The sequence below is a fragment of the Natrix helvetica genome, assembly GCF_964273705.1.
Source record: "Natrix helvetica genome assembly, chromosome: 1".
NCBI lineage: Eukaryota > Metazoa > Chordata > Lepidosauria > Squamata > Natricidae > Natrix > Natrix helvetica.
The window spans coordinates 137,203,625-137,224,102 of record NC_138548.1 but is presented as its reverse complement, the minus strand read 5'-3'; the positions used below and the strand labels follow the sequence as shown (position 1 = coordinate 137,224,102).

At 43.8% G+C, this 20,478-nt stretch overlaps 1 protein-coding gene across 3 annotated transcripts in view; it reads left to right on the top strand.

Moving 5' to 3' along the window:
* The window catches only part of OSBPL11 (oxysterol binding protein like 11), a 69,164-nt gene that overhangs the window by 24,845 nt on the left and 23,841 nt on the right, over window positions 1-20,478 (top strand). The window contains exons 3-6 of one of the 3 annotated variants that reach the window (XM_081937001.1): window positions 869-1,044; window positions 2,893-2,993; window positions 10,176-10,355; window positions 13,018-13,216. In XM_081937001.1, coding sequence (XP_081793127.1) covers window positions 869-1,044; window positions 2,893-2,993; window positions 10,176-10,355; window positions 13,018-13,216 — 656 coding nt within the window. Of the gene's footprint in view, window positions 1-868; window positions 1,045-2,892; window positions 2,994-10,175; window positions 10,356-13,014; window positions 13,217-20,478 lie in introns of all 3 variants that reach the window. The other 2 variants (XM_081937000.1, XM_081937002.1) reach the window with 2 other exon arrangements.

Sequence of the window (20,478 nt, the reverse complement as noted above, 5' to 3'; positions counted from 1 at the left end):
ATGGCAGAAGACAGCTTTTTCTCATTCAGTCCCCTCCCTGTACAGTTCCCAATGCCACCTTTCACAGATTATTTCCCCATATTCTGGCAAAAATGTCATTGGGCGCAAATGGCTGAGAGGCAGAAATAGTTAAAAATTAAATTACCTTTGCCTATAAAATATATTCCATACTCCCCCCCTCTCTCTCACTCTCTCCCTCCCTCCCTCCCTCTCCCTCCCTCCCTCTCCCTCCCTCCCTCCCTCCCTCCCTCCCTCCCTCCCTCCCTCCCTCCCTCTCTCTCTCTCTCTCTCTCTCTCTCTCTCTCTCCAATAAATAAATAAATTCGGAGTGAGTTAGGTTTCTCCAAGAAGGAATTAAATCAAGATCCAGGCTGTGTATGATTTCTGTTTAGATCAGTTCAATGGTTTTTGAACCTGTCAACTTTAAGATGTGTGGACTTCAACTCCCATAATTCCCCATTTCCCATCCTGTCTGGAGAAATTCTGGGAGTTGAAGTCCACCCATCTTAAAATTGACAGGCTCAAAAAACATGGGTTTAGGTTATAATTTTTGCAATGGAATTGCCTTAACACTGGACAAACAGCAAGCACCCTTCCTCTCTCTGAATTGTGCAGTAATGTCACAACCAGCTGGATAACATGGGTTCTTCCAAAGGAACTGCAGCCTTTCACTATTCAGCTTCCAGCTCACTTCGAAGCATTCAGGGCTTTTCAAAACCTGTCTGTGCAAATAGTCGCTGGTAGGAGAGGATTGCAGTCTCTTGGATTGAGATCTGTATGTGGGCATGTTAACTGAAATGGGCTCAAATTTGGAAGTTCGAAAAAGGGGGCGGGATTTTTGAATTTGCTTTTCCCTCATCATTTACAGGTATTTTGTCTTAAACAATGAAGCTGGCCTCCTAGAGTATTTTGTGAATGAACAGTCCAGAAATCAGAAACCTAGAGGTACCTTGCAGCTGGCTGGAGCTGTGATATCGCCTAGTGATGAAGATTCTCATACTTTTACAGTGAATGCTGCCAGTGGAGAACAGTATAAACTGAGAGGTACGGGTTTTTTTTTGTATATATATATATATAGTTCCATTGCTGCTTGTTCACTAGGATGAAATTCTACTTCTTTGGGTTTTTTGGTCTATGCAGGTAGTGCTCGATTTACAACCTCAATTGAGCCCAAAATTTCTCTTGTTAAGCGAGACATTTGTTAAGTGAATTTGTCCAAACTTGATTTTTCTTGCCACAGTTGTTAAGTGAAATACTGCAGTTCATAAGTTACTAACCTGGTTTGTTAAGTGAATTTGGTGTCCCACATTAACTTTGCTTGTCAGAAATTCACAAAAGGGATCAAATGATCCTAGGACACAGCGAAAGTCATAAATATGAATCACTTGCCAAGCATCTGAATTTCGATTACATGAGCATGGAGATGCAGCCAAGGTCATAATTATGAAAAACGGTCACTGAACAAACTGTTGTAAGTCAAGGACTAACTGTACTGGCCGCTGCTTTCATTCCGTCTGAATTCAGGCAGGGTATTTGTTGATATAAAGCAGGCATGTCCAAAGTGCGGCCCGGGGGCCAAATGTGGCCCTTTTTCAAATTTCAAGCGGCCTGCAGCCTCTTCTCCCCACTGGAGTTATTTGTTTAGTCTTTCATAAAATACCATATTTTTCGAAGTATAAAGATGCATCTTTTTCCCCTCAAAAAAGAGGCTAAAAATCTGGGTGCATCTTATACACTGAATACAGCATTTTTTGCCTCCCAAAACTGCCCCCTTCACCAAAATGGCTGCGCATAGCCTTTAGGAGGTTTTCAGAGTGCTCCTGGGGGCTGTGGAGGGCATAAATGAGCAAAAAATGGGCCATTTTTTGCTCAACTTTGCCCCCCCCTAGCCCCCAGGAGCACTCTAGAAGCCTCTTAAAGGCTATTCATGCCCTTTAAAAAAAAAGGCCCATTTTCGTGAAAAATGGGCCATTTTTGGGAGAGTGCAAACACTTTTTTTTTTAAGTTGCCTCTTCAAAATCTTGGTGCGTCTTATACTCCGAAAAATATGGTAGTTAATTCGCATTTAATGTTAAGGGTTCAAAGAATGTCAGGCTGAATGATCGGCCCCACACATTTTCACCTCACCAAATCTGGCCCTCCTTGCAAAAAGTTTGGATACCCCTGATATAAAGAAAGAGAAGTAAGCATGTTATAAAAAATCCAGGTATTTATTTCATTGAACTAATTCATAATTTAGCAAGAGAGATTTCTGAGAAACTTAAGAATGTAGGCCTTTGTAGGTTTTATATGTAAAACAACACAGTGGTTGCTTTGAAGTAATTTGAAGATATCTGCACCCAGACCTTTGTAAACACTGACCAGCTTGTGTAAAATTATTATAAAGTTTAGTGTTCAAATTTGTTTTTGTTAGGTGCGTTACTTTCTGTTCTGTCATCTGAAAATGAATTCAACGTTAAAGGCAGAGTATGCTTTTTGTTATGAGCTCTTATTGTTCTTATTTTACTTGTGTTTCAGCAAATCCTCGCTGCATCTTTTGAGGTTGTAGCCATCGAGGTTGAGTCTATCATTACATTTTTCCAGTTTAGTTTCCCTTGAGCAGAATTTTACTTTTGAATGTTGCTGCTAGCAAAAAGTAGATTTATTCAGTGATTTTCATCATGTTTTTTCCTCTGGAAATCTCCAGCATAATTTGCTGTTTAGGAGTTTTTCACATTCTTCTGGAAAAATGGTTTTTATGAGAGGTGGAAATAGCCAGTCATTCTGCTATAATGATGGTGGGGAACTTCATTTGTCCATTATTGGGAAGCTGGAGTCTTTCACTATAACTAGAATTGAAAGTATATTTCAATACAAGTATATAAAATTCTTGTCCTTTTGCTTTTTATTCAGCTACGGATGCCAAAGAAAGACAGCATTGGGTCAGCAGGCTTCAGATATGCACACAACACCACACTGAAGCAATTGGAAAGGTATTGTCTGTAACAAACACTGTAAGTCATGCAGCAATAAGAATGTGTAATGTCTACAAACCTTGTGAACCAATAGACCAAGAGATCTTAAGTATTTAATTGTTTATATATTATTTATATTGTTATTTATGTATTTTATCTGTGTTTCATTGACTGTACACCGCCCCGAGTCCCTTTTTGGGAGAGGGGGCGGTTTATAAATCCAAATAAATAAATAAATAATAATAAATCCTACTTACATTTACCAAAGAAAAGAAAACCCGATAGAGAACAACATTAAAGTCAAGATCAATTAGTTTTAATTTAATTTGAGAAACAGTTCTACAGATTAGGGCCAAACTTCTTGTAGCTGACTTATAGGTTCCTCTTTCCTTTAAGGTGCATCTAAAGTTTTATCCCCCAAAATGATACATTTTCCAGGGCGCTGCTCTGGAGAGTCCAAAGAAGGGTTAAACACAGCCAATCTGCCCAGAACTGAATTGAAACTTTAAGCCACGCCTCTGGTGCCGACTCTCCTCAGATTTTTTCAATTCAGCTAGCCCAGTAGACGCACTTTAAGATTTTGTCCAGTTCTAAGATTGATTCCTTGGACTCTCCAGAGGAAGAAGCAACCCCAGGAGGATTCCAGAGAGATGACTCCTAGCCTTCCACCTCCGTCCCTGCATTCTTCAGTGGCCTCTGATGAGTCAGACTGGGAGGAAGAAGAGGAATTTCTTCCTAGGCAGGAAGCTGAATTCTCTGGGGATGAGGCAAGCCCCGCCAAAAAGCCGGCCTTTTCAGGCTTATTTAATTTGGATAATTTCAAAACCATTTTAGATAAGGCTAAGATCTCAACTCACATGGGATCCACCCCCCCCAGCTCAGGTGGTTGTAGACCCTGATGATCTATCTGGGGATCTCTTTGAGGAACCCATTTCGGTCCAGGAAATAGTTCCTGTACCCAAGATGTTCCTCAATTTAGTTCAAAGACAGTGGGCGCAGCCAGCTACCATGGCTACCCCCAGCAGCCATGACAAGAAGCTATATACGGTGGATGCCAGCCTGGAGGAGCTGCTCAAGCTCCCTCCTATCGATCCCCCTGTAGTGGCTCTTACCTCCTCTTCTGTGCTCCCTCCTGACCTGTTGGAGGGGCTCAAGGCTGAGGACAAGAGAACCGAAACTGCTTGTCACAAGACCCATCAGGCAGCTGCATGGGCCATTAAGTCCTCCGCTTCAGCCTCCTTTTTCTCCAGGGCGGCTCTCCTGTGGCTGAGGCAGTTGTTGAGGAAGATACCTGCCAAGGACGTTAAAGTCAGGCAGGATATCAATAAAATCATGGCAGCCACAGAGTACACTGCTGATGCCACTCTGAATGCTGCTAAGTTTGCCTCGCGTGCCCTAGCGTCTAATGTTACTTCCAGACGCCTCCTGTGGCTTAGGCACTGGAATGTGGATATGCGCTCCAAATGGAAGCTTGTTACTGCCCCCTTTAAAGGGGACAAGCTGTTTGGTGAGGTCCTTGATCCAGTCCTTGTGGAAAACAAGGACAAAAAGAAAGTGATGCCATCAGTCACCAAAAAGCCTGATCGTAAAGGTCCTGGCTCTTACAGGAGGGAGGCCTTTCGGAACAATGAGCCCTCCACCAGCTCTGCCCCCTATCGGGCGTATCCCCAGCAGGGTGAGCGGTCTCAGGACCGTCAGTCCTTTCGAGACAGAGGTCGCCAGCAACCCTTCTCCAAGCGGCCATTTCGGGGGGGCTCCGGCTCCCGACCCTTTAGGAGGTATAAATGACCATCACAGGTCAGCTCCCATAGGAGGGCGGTTGCAGTTGTTCCACGCCAAATGGGAGCAGACCACGTCGGACCAGTGGGTTCTTCAAACGGTCCGCATGGGTCTCACTTTAGAATTCTGGTCCCCCCCTCCCCGCCACTTCATCCGGTGTCCAGTTCCCTCAGGGTTAGTCAAAAGATCCCTCATGGAACAGGAGATAAGGCACCTCAAGGAGATCAGGGCCATAGAACCTGTCCCAGCAGGCCAGGAAGGAAGAGGGTTTTACTCCATCCTGTTTCTGGTCCCCAAAAACTCAGGAGGGTGGAGGGGGATATTAGATCTAAAGAGGTTCAATCACCACGTGACATATCGCAGGTTCAAGATGCAGTCCCTCCAGTCCATCTTGGGGGCATCAGGCCAGGCGATATACTAACGTCCATAGACCTCAAAGAGGCCTACCTCCACATCCCTATCCGCAAAGCCCACCGCAAGTTCCTGAGGTTCTCTTATGCGGGCCTCCATTACCTCCGGGACCACGGGTTCACCATCAACCTGGAAAAAAGTCATCTCGTTCCCACGACCAGACTGAAGCATCTAGGGGCCGTCATCGACACCACCTCGGGCACAGTATCCCTGTCCCCGGAAAGGGTGGCCAGCCTTCGGGAGATGGTCGTTCAGGTGCAGCAGTCACGTCTAGTCAAGGTGGTTCAGCTCTCACATCCTCGGCAAGATGATCTCGTGCCTGTCAATCGTGCCTTGGGTGAGACTTCACTCCCGTCCCCTTCAGTGGCTCCTGCTTCCATATCAAAGAACAAACGAAAGCAGCTCAACAAGACTGATTCCAGTTCCAGCAGAGGTACGTCGCTCTCTAAGTGGTGGTTGTCTCCGGCCCTGTTAAAGGGGTCGCCATTCAAGGAGCCAGTCAGGCTCACCATCACAACGGATGCCAGCCTGTTCGGTTGGGGGGCCCACTGCCACAACCAGCTCGCACAGGGCAGGTGGTCCCCTTCCGAAGCCGCTCACAGCATCAACTGGCTGGAGCTGAGGGCAGTCAGGCTTGCGCTGAAGCGCTTCCAGAGCACCATTCAGGGCCACCACGTGCGCATCATGACAGACAATGTCGCCACCAAGGCGCACATCAATCGACGGGGGAACGCGCTCCAGATCCCTGATGAAGGAGCCGGAGCTCTTGGGTCGATGGGCGGAGAGGTATCTCCTTTCTCTTCAGGCGGAGCACATCTCGGGCACGAGCAACACCCAGGCGGACTGGCTGAGCAGATCCACAGTCGACCACTCGGAGTGGCGTCTACATCCGCTGCTGTTCCAGCAACTGTCCCAGAGGTTCGGCCTCCCGCTGGTGGACCTGTTCGCCACCGCGGCCAACGCGCATCTTCCGCGGTTCTTCACAAGGTTCCACGACCCGAGGGCGGAAGGAGTCAACGCGCTGCACGGCCGTGGCCGAAAGGTCTGCTTTACGCTTTCCCCCCGCTACCTCTTCTTCCCAGAGTCATCAGGAAGATCCTAGCAGAGGAGGCGGAGGTGCTGCGGGTAGCACCGTACTGGCCCAGGAGAACCTGGTTTGCAGACTTGGTGAGTCTTTCGATCACACCACCGTGGCGGATTCCTCCACAGGACATCTCTCTCAGCCAGGGGGCTCTTCAACATCCAGAACCCCAGTGGCTGCAGCTGGCCGTCTGGCACTTGAGAGGGATCTCCTAAGCAGAGGCAAGTTGTCAGACAAGGTGATTGGCACCATCCAAGCGTCATGACGGCAGTCCACGACGCGCATCTACGACGCCACTTGGAAATCCTTCGCCAGCTGGTGCACGGCTCATGGTACGTCTGCGCCCCTTGCTTCGGTTCCTGTCATCCTGGACTTCCTGCAGGAAGGTTTGGACAAGGGCCTGGCACCTAACACCCTGAGGCGCCAGGCGGCAGCCCTGTCAACCATCCTCTCAGTTGAGGGCTACGCATCTCTTGGCCGGAATCCGACCATCCGCAGTTTCCTCAGGGGAGCGACCAACCTGAGACCCCCAGTGGTCCACAGATACCCATCTTGGGATCTCAATGTAGTGTGCGGTCCCTCATCGGGCCCCCGTTTGAGCCCATTAAGACGGCCAGTCTCAGACACCTCACATTCAAGACGGTTTTTCTGGTCGCTATCACGTCTGCTCGTCGCATATCGGAACTGGCTGCCTGTCAGTCAGAGAGGACTTGTGTCTCATTCGTAACGACAGAGTAATCCTGAGGCTGGACCCTTCCTTCAGTCCGAAGGTCAATTCCGGGTTTCATCGGGCGCAGGAGGTGGTCCTTCCGGATTTTTGTCCGCATCCTCGGCACCCGAGGGAAAAGCGCTGGCACATGCTGGATGTGCGCAGGACTATTCGCAGATACATCAAGCGCACGGCCAGTTTTCGGAAATCCGAATCTCTATTCGTCTCCTTTCAACCAGCTTCTCAAGGCAAGAAGGTCTCTTCATCTACCATCGGCGGATGGCTGCGAGCCTGCATTGCGCTTGCCCACGTTTTACAGTCCGTTCCTGTGCCTCGCAATATCACAGCACATTCGACTAGAAGCGCCGCCACCACAGCTGCCTGGTCTACACAGGCACCGATTGAAGAGATCTGCAAGGCGGCCACCTGGACTTCTCTGTCTCCATTTGTCCGAAATTACAAACTGGACAGTTTTGCATCGGCGGAAGGGGCCTTTGGGAGGCGTGTTCTTCAGGCCATCCATACCAGCGGAGCGACCCTGATGGCTGAGCCTTCCCGCCCTAGTGACAGTTAGCTTGGGCATGTCCCTTCTTTGGACTCTCCAGAGCAGCGCCCTGGAAAATGACCATTGTCTTACCTGAAGGGTCCTTTTCAGGGCGCTGCAATGGAGAGTCCACCCCGCCCTGGGGTCTATTCTCCGCTGGTGTTTGTGAAGTCACAGTGTTGTTTGTTGTTTCTGTTATTGTTGTTGGACTATTTTTGACTTGTTCCATATTAGACTTCCAGTTGAAGTTTCAGCGCGCAACTGTTCCACGTCTTCATTGAATAAATCTGAGGAGAGTCGGCACCAGAGGCGTGGCTTAAAGTTTCAATTCAGTTCTGGGCAGATTGGCTGTGTTTAACCCTTCTTTGGACTCTCCGTTGCAGCGCCCTGAAAAGGACCCTTCAGGTAAGACAATGGTCAATTTAACAAAACTATTTAAAGCAAAAGATTCCAGTTATTTTTGGCAAACAGAATGTCATTAAAAAAATCCTACATGTGCACATCGTTACTTCTATCTTTATAGGAACTGATCCAAGAAGTCTCAGGAAATTATAGTCCTTGGATTTAAAACAAGCAATAAATATTAAACTATTATTTGAACTTTAAATGAAACATTGATGAAAGTCATGTTTTGAAAGATTTTCTATGTTGTTTACAGCTTATCCAAACAGAGGATCAAAGCATCTAGATACACCCCCAGAAGTCCTTTTATAAATTGGCTTATTACTGTGATCAATTTATATGAGCCGCTGTAATTTTCTAATTGTTTTACTTATCTGATGTATAATTGTCTCTTGGAGCAGTTGGGAAGTCTTGGATCTGTTTTCACTTAGTAAAATTAAAAGCCACAATCCTATGTTAATATCTGGGAGTAAAGTGTATTGAATGCAGTGTGACTTGTTCCAGAATGAACATGGGTTGTGAATGTGTTTGCTCTTGCAGAAATGAAAAAGGTGGATAACATTTATCTGAGTATTTATCTGATAGTATTGACTATCCTGGTTAATGCTCAGTTAATTGTGCAATTGTGAATCAGCAGCTGGCATGTGTGAAAGTGGCTGGGAGTAGCTCAGTAAATTTCAAATGGAGTTTTGTAACATATTGAGGAGTTCTATTAAGTAATTCATGAATAGAATGAATTCTCTGTGTCTTGCAGTTCCTAAATGTGTTTTTGCAGCATAACTGAAAAACCACTTTTCTAGATTGCAAAATTAAGCTTATTGTGTCCTCTTTCAGTTGCTCATAAACAGTGGAATCTGGAAAAGAATACTTGTTTTGACATAGTGTTATATCTTTGCCAAAATAAAATTACTAAGGCAGATTCAGTCTATGGAAGAAGCTTTCCCCGTGCCACATGTTTATGTTTTTATTTTCATTTTTTTTGCACTGTTATAATGTCCAAAAAAGACAAAGTGCAAAATAAAAACAAAAGTATGAAAAAGAAACAGCAAAACAAAGGCAATAACCTAAAATTTACTATTTACTATTAATAAATAAAAGCTAATCCATTTTAAGCAAATAACTAAATCTTATTCATAACATCATACTGATTAGTCTTTATTTAGTTAATTCAAAGCTGAGAGTGAATGTATTACTTTAGTCCAATATTTAAAGTCTTTATTCCTTTGCAATCATCTGAATTTCTCTTAGCTGCACTGTAAGTTTGGTATGTCCCAAATTCTTTATACATTTATAAAGTTCCATGTTTTGTATATAGTTAAATATTGTATTATCATTTTTAGACTTTACTTATCTTCTCCAAATAATATTAACAATGATAAAAATAGTATATTAACTGTAGATTTAATATGTATACAGTATTTAAATTTAGTATTTTCAGGATAAAAAGATTTATAACTGTTAATATATGCTAAGATTAAACAAAAATATTTTGATGAATTAATCTATTCTTAACATTACAAATTCATTTTACATTCTTTTAAACATTTAAAGTTTTAAAGTTTGTCTTAATAGGATATTCTAATTCTGATGTCAAAATTCTTCCAAATTAACTATGAGTTTAAATTCATCTAAGATACTTTCCAACAATCAAGAAATTGGGAATTTCAAAAATAGCTAAAATATCTGATCTAAACTCAGAAATAAAAAATGCTTGAACTGAATATATTTAGACCACCCCGAGTGTTTTTACACAGGATCAGGTTAATTAAATAATAATATCAGGGTTCCAAATAACACCCCAAACAATATGCTGCACTAGAATGTTATTAACTTTTTTGGACAAGTATTAAAACAACAGCCACTTTTACATTCAGTTGTCTCAGGCTATCAGTTTTTCACATAAAGAGAGATGGAATTTCAACTTATGCTTAAGAATTTTCCAAGTATATCTTGCAACCTTCTGCAAAAAGAGCAGTATCTCCTGCCCCTCTGCTTCATTGTAGAGCTTTTCTAGGGTTAATCAGATTTTACTGTATGAAAAGTGAAACACAAACATTTAATGACCATCCTGTAATACTGTACAATGCTGGGTCTGGGGCCACAGCCCCTCTCCCAAAATATTTAATACATGCTCCTAGTTGTATTAATAATTGCATTAGAATATATTATCAAGAATTTAGAAGTAGTTTAATAAGGGAATATTTAAGAACTTAATAAAATATGGGTAAGTTAGAAGGATGGACATTTAAACAATTAGTTTTCAAATATCTCCTAATACATATGTTTGTTCACCAGAACAATCCTCCTCTGAAATCTCGCAGCTTCTCTCTCGCCTCTCAAGGAAGTGGCTCTCCTGGTATGCAGAGAAGATCCAGCCAAAATGCAGCTTCCTTTTTCAGTGTTGGCCATCACAAGTTGCCAGCTGGGAAGAGAATTCCCATTCTGCAGCCAGATCACTTAATCGATGTACGAGAGGTTGGTATGGATCTTCATTTTTTCTTGATTCCCTTAGAAGAATGGTTTGCTTTTAGAAGGTGAAAGTGCCTTCTTAAAAACCACTGGGACCCTCTTGGCTTTGAGAACTTATTGAGGCTTGCACTTCTTTATATAATATGCATTGATATCTTAAGAAAAAACACATTCTCATAGTTCTTATTCAGATTGGAATACCACAGGATGCACAGATACAACACAGGTCCTCTTAGGTTGAATATTTCTATTTGTGTACTGTAGTTGCATGTTTAAAAAAAGTGCACATTTCCTTCTATGTCTATGACATTCCTTTGCTAGTACTATTACTAATAAATTAAATTTATATGCAGTCCATCTTGCAGAAATTTCATTGGTTGTTGAAACATACCAAGGAATATTTAATATTTAAAATATATCAAGGAATATTTTGCCTACTATTTGCTTATTTAGAAGCTGCTTTCTTGCAATATTTTTTCTAAAACGATACTGTTAATAAAACATTTGAACTAGTGACTTGGCAAAAATCTGTAGCACAGGCTTGAATGACCTACTAACTATTTTGTACATCTTGTACATCAGCTTGCATTAGTTAGATATTGCTTTTCATTATATCTTGAGTTACTGTTGTAACTGACTTGGGCAGTTTGTAAAGGAGTGTTTCTAATGCTTATTTGTTGTTGCATTAAAACAAATTTTGACTTGTGAGAACTAAAGGATTGATGTATAAAACATCAAATGCATGTAATTTTGGACAGTGCTGTATGCAAACTAAAAACTAAAGTTGTGAGAATTCTGCAACCCTGCATTCAGTTTTCCTTTTTCATTATAGAGGTTAGTTAACAATGGGTGAAAGTCAGGTACAGTGTAGTCACTATGTTTCTTGATTTCGTAGGCCTAGATAGGAGCCAAAAAATGTCCAGTTGACCTCATCTAGTCTTTTCTTTTTCTCTTCTTTGGCCCAATGACTTTTCTCGTTGTCCTTCTATACATCTCATCTGCCATTCTCTTTCAGCATGATCTTTGTGTGCCTTTACATCTCAACATTGCTAAATGCTGTCATTACTTAATGTACTAGAGGTTGGCAGTAGAATTAGAGGCAGAATCCAAATACTGATTGAAAGCTGACTGGGATTAATATTTGATTCAGCATGGATGGAAAATGAATTTATTTGGCATTGTAAAAGACTTTAAGAAGGGGTGAAAAAGGGTATGTAAACCGGGTGTAAGAGAACACAAAATCTTCTATTTGCATGAAAGCTAATATCAAACGCAGTCAGAAACGTTCAGTGAACTCTTCTGTAATCAAATACCTTAAGATCTAGTGAAAAAGTCTAAATATTAAACGTGAAGGTTCCCCTTGCACATATGTGCTAGTCGTTCCCGACTCTAGGGGGCGGTGCTCATCTCCGTTTCAAAGCCGAAGAGCCAGCACTGTCTGAAGATGTCTCCGTGGTCATGTGGCCAGCATGACTAAATGCTGAAGGCACACAGAACGCTGTTACCTTCCCACCAAAGGTGGTCCCTATTTTTTCTACTTGCATTTTTACATGTTTCAAACTGCTAGGTTGGCAGAATCTGGGACAAGTAACAGGAGTTCACTCGGTCACGTGGCGCTAAGGATTTGAACTGCCGACCTTTCTGCTCAACAAGCTCAGAGTCTTAGCCGATGAGCCACTGCTTTCCTCACGTCTAAATATTGGAGGTTACCAAATGTAGAACATTATCATTTACTTTTTCTTATAGCTCTGCAATGAAGGCAAACTTTAAGAATCATGTTTGACAACTCTCAGAAAGTTGAAGACAAACTAATGAGAATATGCATATATGGTGCCTGGATATAAGAGTGAGAAAACAACAATCCTGAGTTCTGGAAAAATTGTTGGCATTAACATTTCTAATAGGCTGTGTTGGAGTCCTGCTTCGTTTATTGATTTGGAGTTGATTCAAACCCTTGGTTTCTCAGATGCAAGAGATAATATAATATTCATACATATATAATATTGAAGTAATACACAAAGTACTTATGCTGGATTTTGACTATGTAGCAAAATTCTAGATGCCCTTACTTCTTTAAAGTGTTATTTTTTCCACTTGAATGAATTTATCTCTCTTTCAGAAAAAAACAAACCACCTATCACATTTTCAGAACATTCCTTCCTTTGAAATGGGAAATAAATTCAAATGCAAAATATAAGACAATTATAATTAATTTATATACAATATCCAGTATAAAATCTGAGAACTTGTTAGAACTTTGAAACCTTAGGTAGGAATCAAAGACCAAGGAAGTATATTATACTGAGAAGCAGTGAACTTGGGTGCTGATCACTGAGGCTAAGCAATTGAATAGTTTTGGATTTTTTAAAAAAACCTTTAACTGATTCTTCTCTTTGTTATCAATTCTTATTCATAAGTATGAAAACTAGCAAATAAGTTGTCAGTTATTGTAGTGACGCCTGTTTCTTTGCTAGAGAGTAAATTACAGAATTTTACAACCCTTGTAAGGAACAGTCAGTCACCTTTGACTAAACTATAAGGAATGCTATTTTCATAAAATGCCATTTTGACCAAGGACATGTTTTAAGTTTTTTTTAAAAAAAAGGTTTTCCTGAAGTTTAATGTTCATGACATTGTAAAACCTTTGTGCCTTGATTAACTGCAGAAGATGTCTCAAGCTGAAGGACAGCAGAGAGATTTGGTAAGAAGTATTGAATGCCTTCCTGCCTCCGGTCATCTTTCCTCCTTAGACCAAGACCTACTGATGCTCAAGGCAACCTCCATGGCAACAATGAATTGTTTAAATGATTGTTTTCACATTCTCCAGCTGCAGCATGCATCGCAACAAAAGGGATCCTTATCTACTGGTGAGTTATTCTCTTTGCTCTGTTTGAATAAAAAGGTTAAATACAGAAGTTGTGCATTTTATTTTATTTTTCTGAAAACCTCTAAGCCAGGGGTGTCAAACTCAAGGCCCGGGGGGCTGAATCCGGCCCATAGGGTACTTAGAACTAGCCCACAGGGCTGCCCTAGAAATAGCAAAGGACTGGCCTGCAGTGCCTCTGCCAGCAAAAATGGAGCTAGGAGGGCTGACTGTGGCCCTCCCGAACTCTGTTTTTGCTGGCAGAGGGTTGCAGGAGGTCGTCGCAGCTGAAAACAAAGCCCTGGAGCCTGTTTTCTCTGATGGAGTGCTCGGGCTACCACAGGTGCCTCCGACACAAGTGACGTCGAGCTGGCAACGCCCATCCCAGCCACGCCTCCCTTGCCCCCTAAGGTTAAACACAATCCTGACGTGGCCCTCAATGAAATCGAGTTTGACACCCCTGCTCTGAGCAATACACTGCTCCGGTGTATTCCTCTTCAGAAGGTGGATTCATTGTGGAAATTTACTCTCAGTGTCATTTGGACTTGTATTTGGAGAGAATTTCTGTTTCAGACAGTATTTATAAAGAGCAGTACTGATAATACAAAAAATGCATGCCTTAAATTAATTGTTTAAGCAGTCATTGTTGTAATAGCTGTAATTTTTTTTTAAATCTCTGTTCTGTAATTTGTGTCTGACTTTATGGTCGAAGTTTTGCATATACTGCCTATTCCTAAAGACAGATCACTTAAATCACGTCAGATCACACTAGAATTACCATTTACGCAAACATATTTTAAATGAATGGGGAAAAATTCCTGAGGCAGAATTTATTTAGCAGACCCATTAGTCTCATTGATTGCATAAAGTACTCTTCATAGTAGGCATATTTTCAACTGCTAAACTTGCTGTTTCCTCAAGTAAAGCCTGTCAAACAAGGATGAGACATGCTTTAGCAGTTCACTAGGATTTGATAACTTAGAAATTATCCATTCTCTCTTGTAACATTTTGTTTTCTAATAGGCTTATGTAAAGGGTGCGGAGCTAATGACTCATAATTCAGTTACACAATTTTGTTCAGAATCCTCTAGTATTTTTGAGCCATGAATTGAATTTGTGATTCCAAAGTTGACTTCCAGGGGGATAAAATCCTGCATCCTTAAGTGAAAAGGCCATGTAAGACTTAATACGGAACATGTTCAAAACTGCAGCCTTTACTTGAAGTCCACCCATTGCCCCCTAGTGGGGAATGGTGTAATACTTCCTTATGTATAATTATTGACATGTCTATCTCTGAAGTCCTTGTAGCACAATAAGTCATCCTTAGTATCTGCACCTGACTCTCTGGCACCATGGGAGAAGAATTATCTGGATCTTTTCAGCCAAGGTTCAGACTGGGTATGGGACAACAAGCCCATTGATAGCATTGCTGGATAATCTAGATAAGGGCTCTTTACTTTACTTTACTTTATTGTCATTGTACGTATATACACAGTTTACACATACAACGAAATTCACATGACACCCAGAGACCAGGCCCCACTCACATAACAATCCCCAAACACACACAACAATCCTCAAACACATACACACACCGAAAAAATTCCCCACCCCTAAACCACCCAAGCATCCACACAACAGACCAAGTATGCTGTCCAATAGCTCAGTGATGGTGGCCCTTTAGTTAATAATAATAATAATAATAATAATAATAATAATAATAATAATAATAATAATAATAATAATAATAATAAATATTTATTTCTTAGCCGCACCCTCTCCCGCAGGACTCGGGGCGGCGTACAATGAAACATATGAAATAAATATGTGGACAAAACAAACATATGACAAAGACATGTACCGAGACACACACACAAGGAGGAGGTCGGCTGATAAATAAAAACAATTAAAATACAGTATTTAAAAACCCCTAGATAATTAAATATAATTAAAATACCCAGTTAAAAACCCGTCAGGAGCGATATGGTTCGATCAAAGTTCAAAGTTGAGCCAGGCCAGCTACTTGGAATAGGTGGGTCTTAAGCTTAATACGAAAGGAGCGGAGGTCAGAGGTATTCCTAATATCCGGAGGGAGGTCATTCCACAGGGCTGGGCCCGCCACAGAGAAGGCTCTACTCCTAGGCGCCGCCCCCCAGCACTGCCTGGTGGACGGCACCTGGAGGAGGCCCTCTCTGTGCGAGGGCCACAGAGTGCAATTATAGCTCTGGGATAAAAGCTATTCAGAAGGCATGTGGTCCCAGTTTTATTTGTTTTGTATCTTCTGCCAGAAAGCAACAGTCTAAAAGATTGTAAGCAGGATGGGAAGAGTCTCTAAGAATGTTATGCAACTTCCTCCAACAGCGAGATGCAAAGATGGCTGGTAGCTGGAGCCCGGTGATATTCTGGGCAGTTTTAATGATTCCCTGTAGAGCTTTTTTGTCCGCTGCAGAGCTGCTCCCATACCATGCAAGAATGTTGTATGTCAGGACATTCTTCCTGGTCCTCTCAGAGATTTTCTATGATTTCTGATTTCATTAACCATGATATTCGTTAGGACTACCTGCACAGGAGCTGTGCTTCTGATTCTTCCTGAATGATGGTTTTAATCAGCAGTACTCCAGGAAAAATGATCATCTGGTGGTTGCTCCAGTGCAGGATGCTACAGGGTTCTTCTCTCACCCCTTTGCTGCTTTACATTTACAGGAAGCTACCAAGAGAAACCATATATCAGTGTGGGATGAATTGATGTTAGTTGCACTGATGATACCCAAATATATTTTGACACTCCGAGCTAAATCCGTGATGAAGTGGAGGTCCTTGCTTAGTCCCTGTGGCTGTAAGGATTTGGATGGGAAAAGTTTAATCCCAGCAAGGCTTGAATTTCTATTTATCCTTAAACCATTTGGCGCTCTATTCCAGTGGTAACTGGGGAAGAGCAGCAGTCCTACTGAAAGAGTAGTCTGCAACTTGGGAGGCCTCTTAGATTCACTGTTATTGCTAGACAGATAGGTAGAAGCTGTAGCTAGGAGTCCTTGGCTAGTGTGTCAGTTGCATCGTTTGGCAACAGTGATCAATAATAATAATAATAATAATAATAATAATAATAATAATAATAATAATAATAATAATAATAATAATAATAATAATAATATTTAATGCTTCTAGACCGCCCCCTCTCCCGCAAGGGACTCGGGGCGGTGTACAGTTCATACAAAATATAACAGGATGCAATAAAATTAAATTAAATATGTACAGTTGACAATTGACATGGAGGAGGTTAAAATGTAGTTAAAAGAACTGTATAAAGCAGATATAAAATAAATTCAAACCCCTAAAAACAAATACAGTAAATTAAAAAACCCTAAAATAACCAGATATAATACATTTGCCAGGAGAGACAGTTGAATTATGCCAGGCCTGCTAGTCGGAACAGGTGGGTCTTCAGTTTTTGCCGGAAGGAGCGGAGGTCAGAAGTGGTTCTAATGTCGGGGGGGAGGTCATTCCAGAGGGTTGGGCCCATCACAGAGAAGGCCCTACTCCTCGGTGTCGCCCGCTGGCATTGCCTAGTGGACGGCACCAGGAGAAGTCCCTCCCTGTGTGAGCGTATTGGCCGCAGGGATGTATGTGGGAGGATGCGATCCCGCAAGTAACTAGGTCCCGTGCCATGGAGCGCTTTAAAGATGGTAATCAGCACCTTGAAACACACCTGGAAAACCACAGGCAGCCAGTGCAGCTCGCGCAGGAGAGGTGTTACGTGGGAGTACCTCGTACTCCCCATCACAGCCCGCGCGGCTGCGTTCTGAACTAACTGCAGTCTCCGGGCGCGTCCCAAGGGCAGCCCCATGTAGAGAGCGTTGCAGTAATCCAGGCGGGACGTCACCAGCGCATGAGTGACCGTGCGTAGGGCATCCCGGTCCAGTAGGGGGCGCAATTGGCGCACCAGGCGAACCTGGTGGAACGCCCCCCTTGCCACGGCTGCCACATGGTCATCCATTGACAGCCGGGCATCTAGGAGGACGCCCAAATTGCGCGCCCGTTCCACAGGGGGCAATTGTTCGCCCCCTATGGCCAGCGATGGGATCAGCTGGCTGAACCGAGGTGCCGGTAGCCACAGCCACTCAGTCTTGGAGGGGTTGAGTTTAAGTGTGTTGTCCCCCATCCAGACCCCGACGGCCTCCAAACACCGGGACATCACTTCGATAGCCTCGTTGGGGTGGTTTGGAGTTGAAATATACAGCTGAGTATCATCAGCGTAGAGGTGATACTCAACCCCAAAACCACGGATGATCTCACCCAGCGGCTTCACATATGTGTTGAACAGGAGAGGCGAGAGGACCGACCCCTGTGGCACTCCACAAGTGAGTGGCCTCGGGGTCGACCTCTGTCCCCCTGTCAACACACATTGCCTCCGGTCGGAGAGGTAGGAGCCAAACCACCGCAAAACGGTACCTCCGACTCCTATCCCCTCCAACCGGTGCAATAGGATACCATGGTTGATGGTATCAAAAGCCGCCGAGAGGTCTAATAGGACCAGGATAGAGGAACAACCTCTATCTCTGGCCCTCCAAAGATCATCAACCAACGCGACCAAGGCTGTCTCTGTGCTGTGCCCGGGTCGGAAGCCGGACTGGCGTGAGTCTAGATACTCGGATTCGTCAAGGTGTCGTGGAAACTGCTGCGCCACCACATTCTCTACAACCTTCGCTAGAAACGGAAGGTTGGAGACTGGACGATAATTAGCTAGCTCCATTGGGTCGAGTGAAGGCCTCTTAAGCAAGGGCCTCACCACCGCCTCTTTCAAGGCGCTTGGTAAGGATCCCTCACCCAATGAGGCATTCACCAGGCCCAGAAGCCAGCCTCGGGTCACCTCCCAAGATGCCAGTACCAACCAGGAGGGACACGGGTCCATTAAACATGTGGTGGGTCGCAGCCGTCCACGCAACCTATCTAAATCCTCGGGGGCAACAGAATCAAACTCCTCCCAGGATGGTCTCACAAGACTCGCTGTTGGCGGCCCGTCTGGTCCACTGAGTGGGGCCCCATCCGCTCCGGATCTGAGCGACTTTGTCCTGCAGATATTCCCCAAATTCCTCTGCTCTGCCCTGTAAGGGTGCCCCCTGTGTCCTCTGTGACAAGAGGGAGCGGGTCACCCTAAACAGGGCGGCAGGGCGGTTATCCGCGGACGCAATAAGGGTGGCGCAATATCTACGTTTGGCCACCCTTAATGCCACAAGGTAGGTCCGCAAGTAGGATCTTACCTGTGTTCGATCAGATTCGGAGCGTGAGGACCTCCACCTGCTCTCTAGACGTCTCCTGTGGCGCTTCATCACCCTCAGCTCCTCGGTATACCAAGGAGCCCTGGTGGGTCGCTGCCGCAGGAGAGGTCGCAAAGGCGCAACCCGGTCCAAGGCCCCAGCTGCCGCCCTATTCCAGGCGGCCGCTAGGTCCTCCAACCGAGCGCGGGTCAGGGCTACAGGTAATGGCCCAAGCTCCGTCTGGAACCTATCCGGTTCCATCAGGTGCTTGGGGCGGTACCAGCGTGGACCGTCTGGTCCCGCCTCCTCGCGGTGGGGGGTAGCGCCAGGGAAGTCAAGCCGGAGACATGAGTGATCTGACCATGACAGGGGTGTAACAGTAAAATCCCCTCTACCCAGATCACTCGTCCACTGCTCAGATACAAAAACAAGGTCCAATGTGTGGCCTCCTTCGTGTGTGGGGCCCTGAATTAACTGGGTCAGGCCCATGGCTGTCATGGAAGCCATGAACTCCCAAGCTACCTCAGACGCTGCTCCCGTCGACGGCAGGTTGAAATCCCCCATAACCACAAGCCTGGGGATCTCAACCGCCGTCTCCGAGATCAGCTCGAGGAGCTCGGGCAGGGCTGCTGATGTATAGCGAGGAGCCAAGTATACAATCAGCAAACCCAACTGCCTCCCTGGGCCCCATTTCACACCAAGGGACTCACACCCGGATATCTGAGGAACAGTGAACTCCCTCGGCTCTAGACCTTCCCGTATAACTACCGCCACCCCACCACCCTTACCCAGGGCCCGAGGCTGATGGAATGCACGGAAACCTGGTGGGCACATTTCCACGAGGGGTGGAATGTCTTTGGTGCTTTTGGATTAGATTGCTGAAATTCACTCTAAGCACGGCTACCCCTGAAAATTACTCTGAACCGGTAGTTGGTTGGTGTATAATGCTTCTGCCCACTAGGTGAGTGAGAGCCACTGTATGCCCAAAATTTGGTAGATCAACACAAGATCCAGGAGAAAGCAAAACCACCCTGCTTCTCTGCATGGATGCCTCTGCTATGAAAACAATCATCCTCTGGAAATTCTTAGAGCATCCTTGTTCGAAAATCCTTAAAAACCAAGCTATGTAGAAACACATTCAGTGTATCTATTACTATTCTTACCTTTGGTTGTAGTAATTTATGAAAAGCTTTGATAATGTTAAGGAATATTTCTCTATTACTGTTTTAATTATACGTTGCGGTGTGTTACACAGTGCTGGAACTCAACATATGGTTTAGTGGTATTTAAGACAAATATTTTTAAAATGTGTCCTTCAAGAGCTCGGCCTTCAACAGAATGGGGTAGTATAAAGCTTTGCCTACATAGTCTTGTACTTGTTGGGACTAGAATATCAAAGCATGAGTAGCTTATTTATAACTGATTTTGCTTTTTCCTCTAAGTGGCTAAGAGTATGTTAGCTGTCTGGTATTAAGTCATATAATAAAGACCATTATGCAAACCAGCCATCATGGCTTACTCATCTAATAGTAGTTAAACCAACCATGACTTAACATGCAATCTGTAAATCAAGCCATAATTAGCCTGGGTTGGTCTTAGGGTCCCAGTTCTCTGAAAATGTTGCTTTTTAAAGAAAACATTTAATTTATACAACTAAACACACTTGAATTTGTGTCTGTTTTTTATGCTTTAGAAGTTTTTAATATGCCTATGTAAAAATAAAAGAATTAAAACAATACCCACCATATAGAAATATGATTATTATGCAAAGTAGTAAGCGTAGGGATTTACATGCAAAGTAGGGCATACACACTCCTCCAATATTTAGGACTCCTGAGAGACTGCACTACAATTGGCTTGAAGTTTAAGTACTGTATATGAAATATGTTCAGCCTATAAGTACCACTATAAAGTGCATTTTTTCAAGTTGCTTTTGTGTGTGTGTGAATAAGCTGATAAATCCAGGACTATAAACTGAAGATGTACCAGGGTATTAGTGATGTCTGAACCC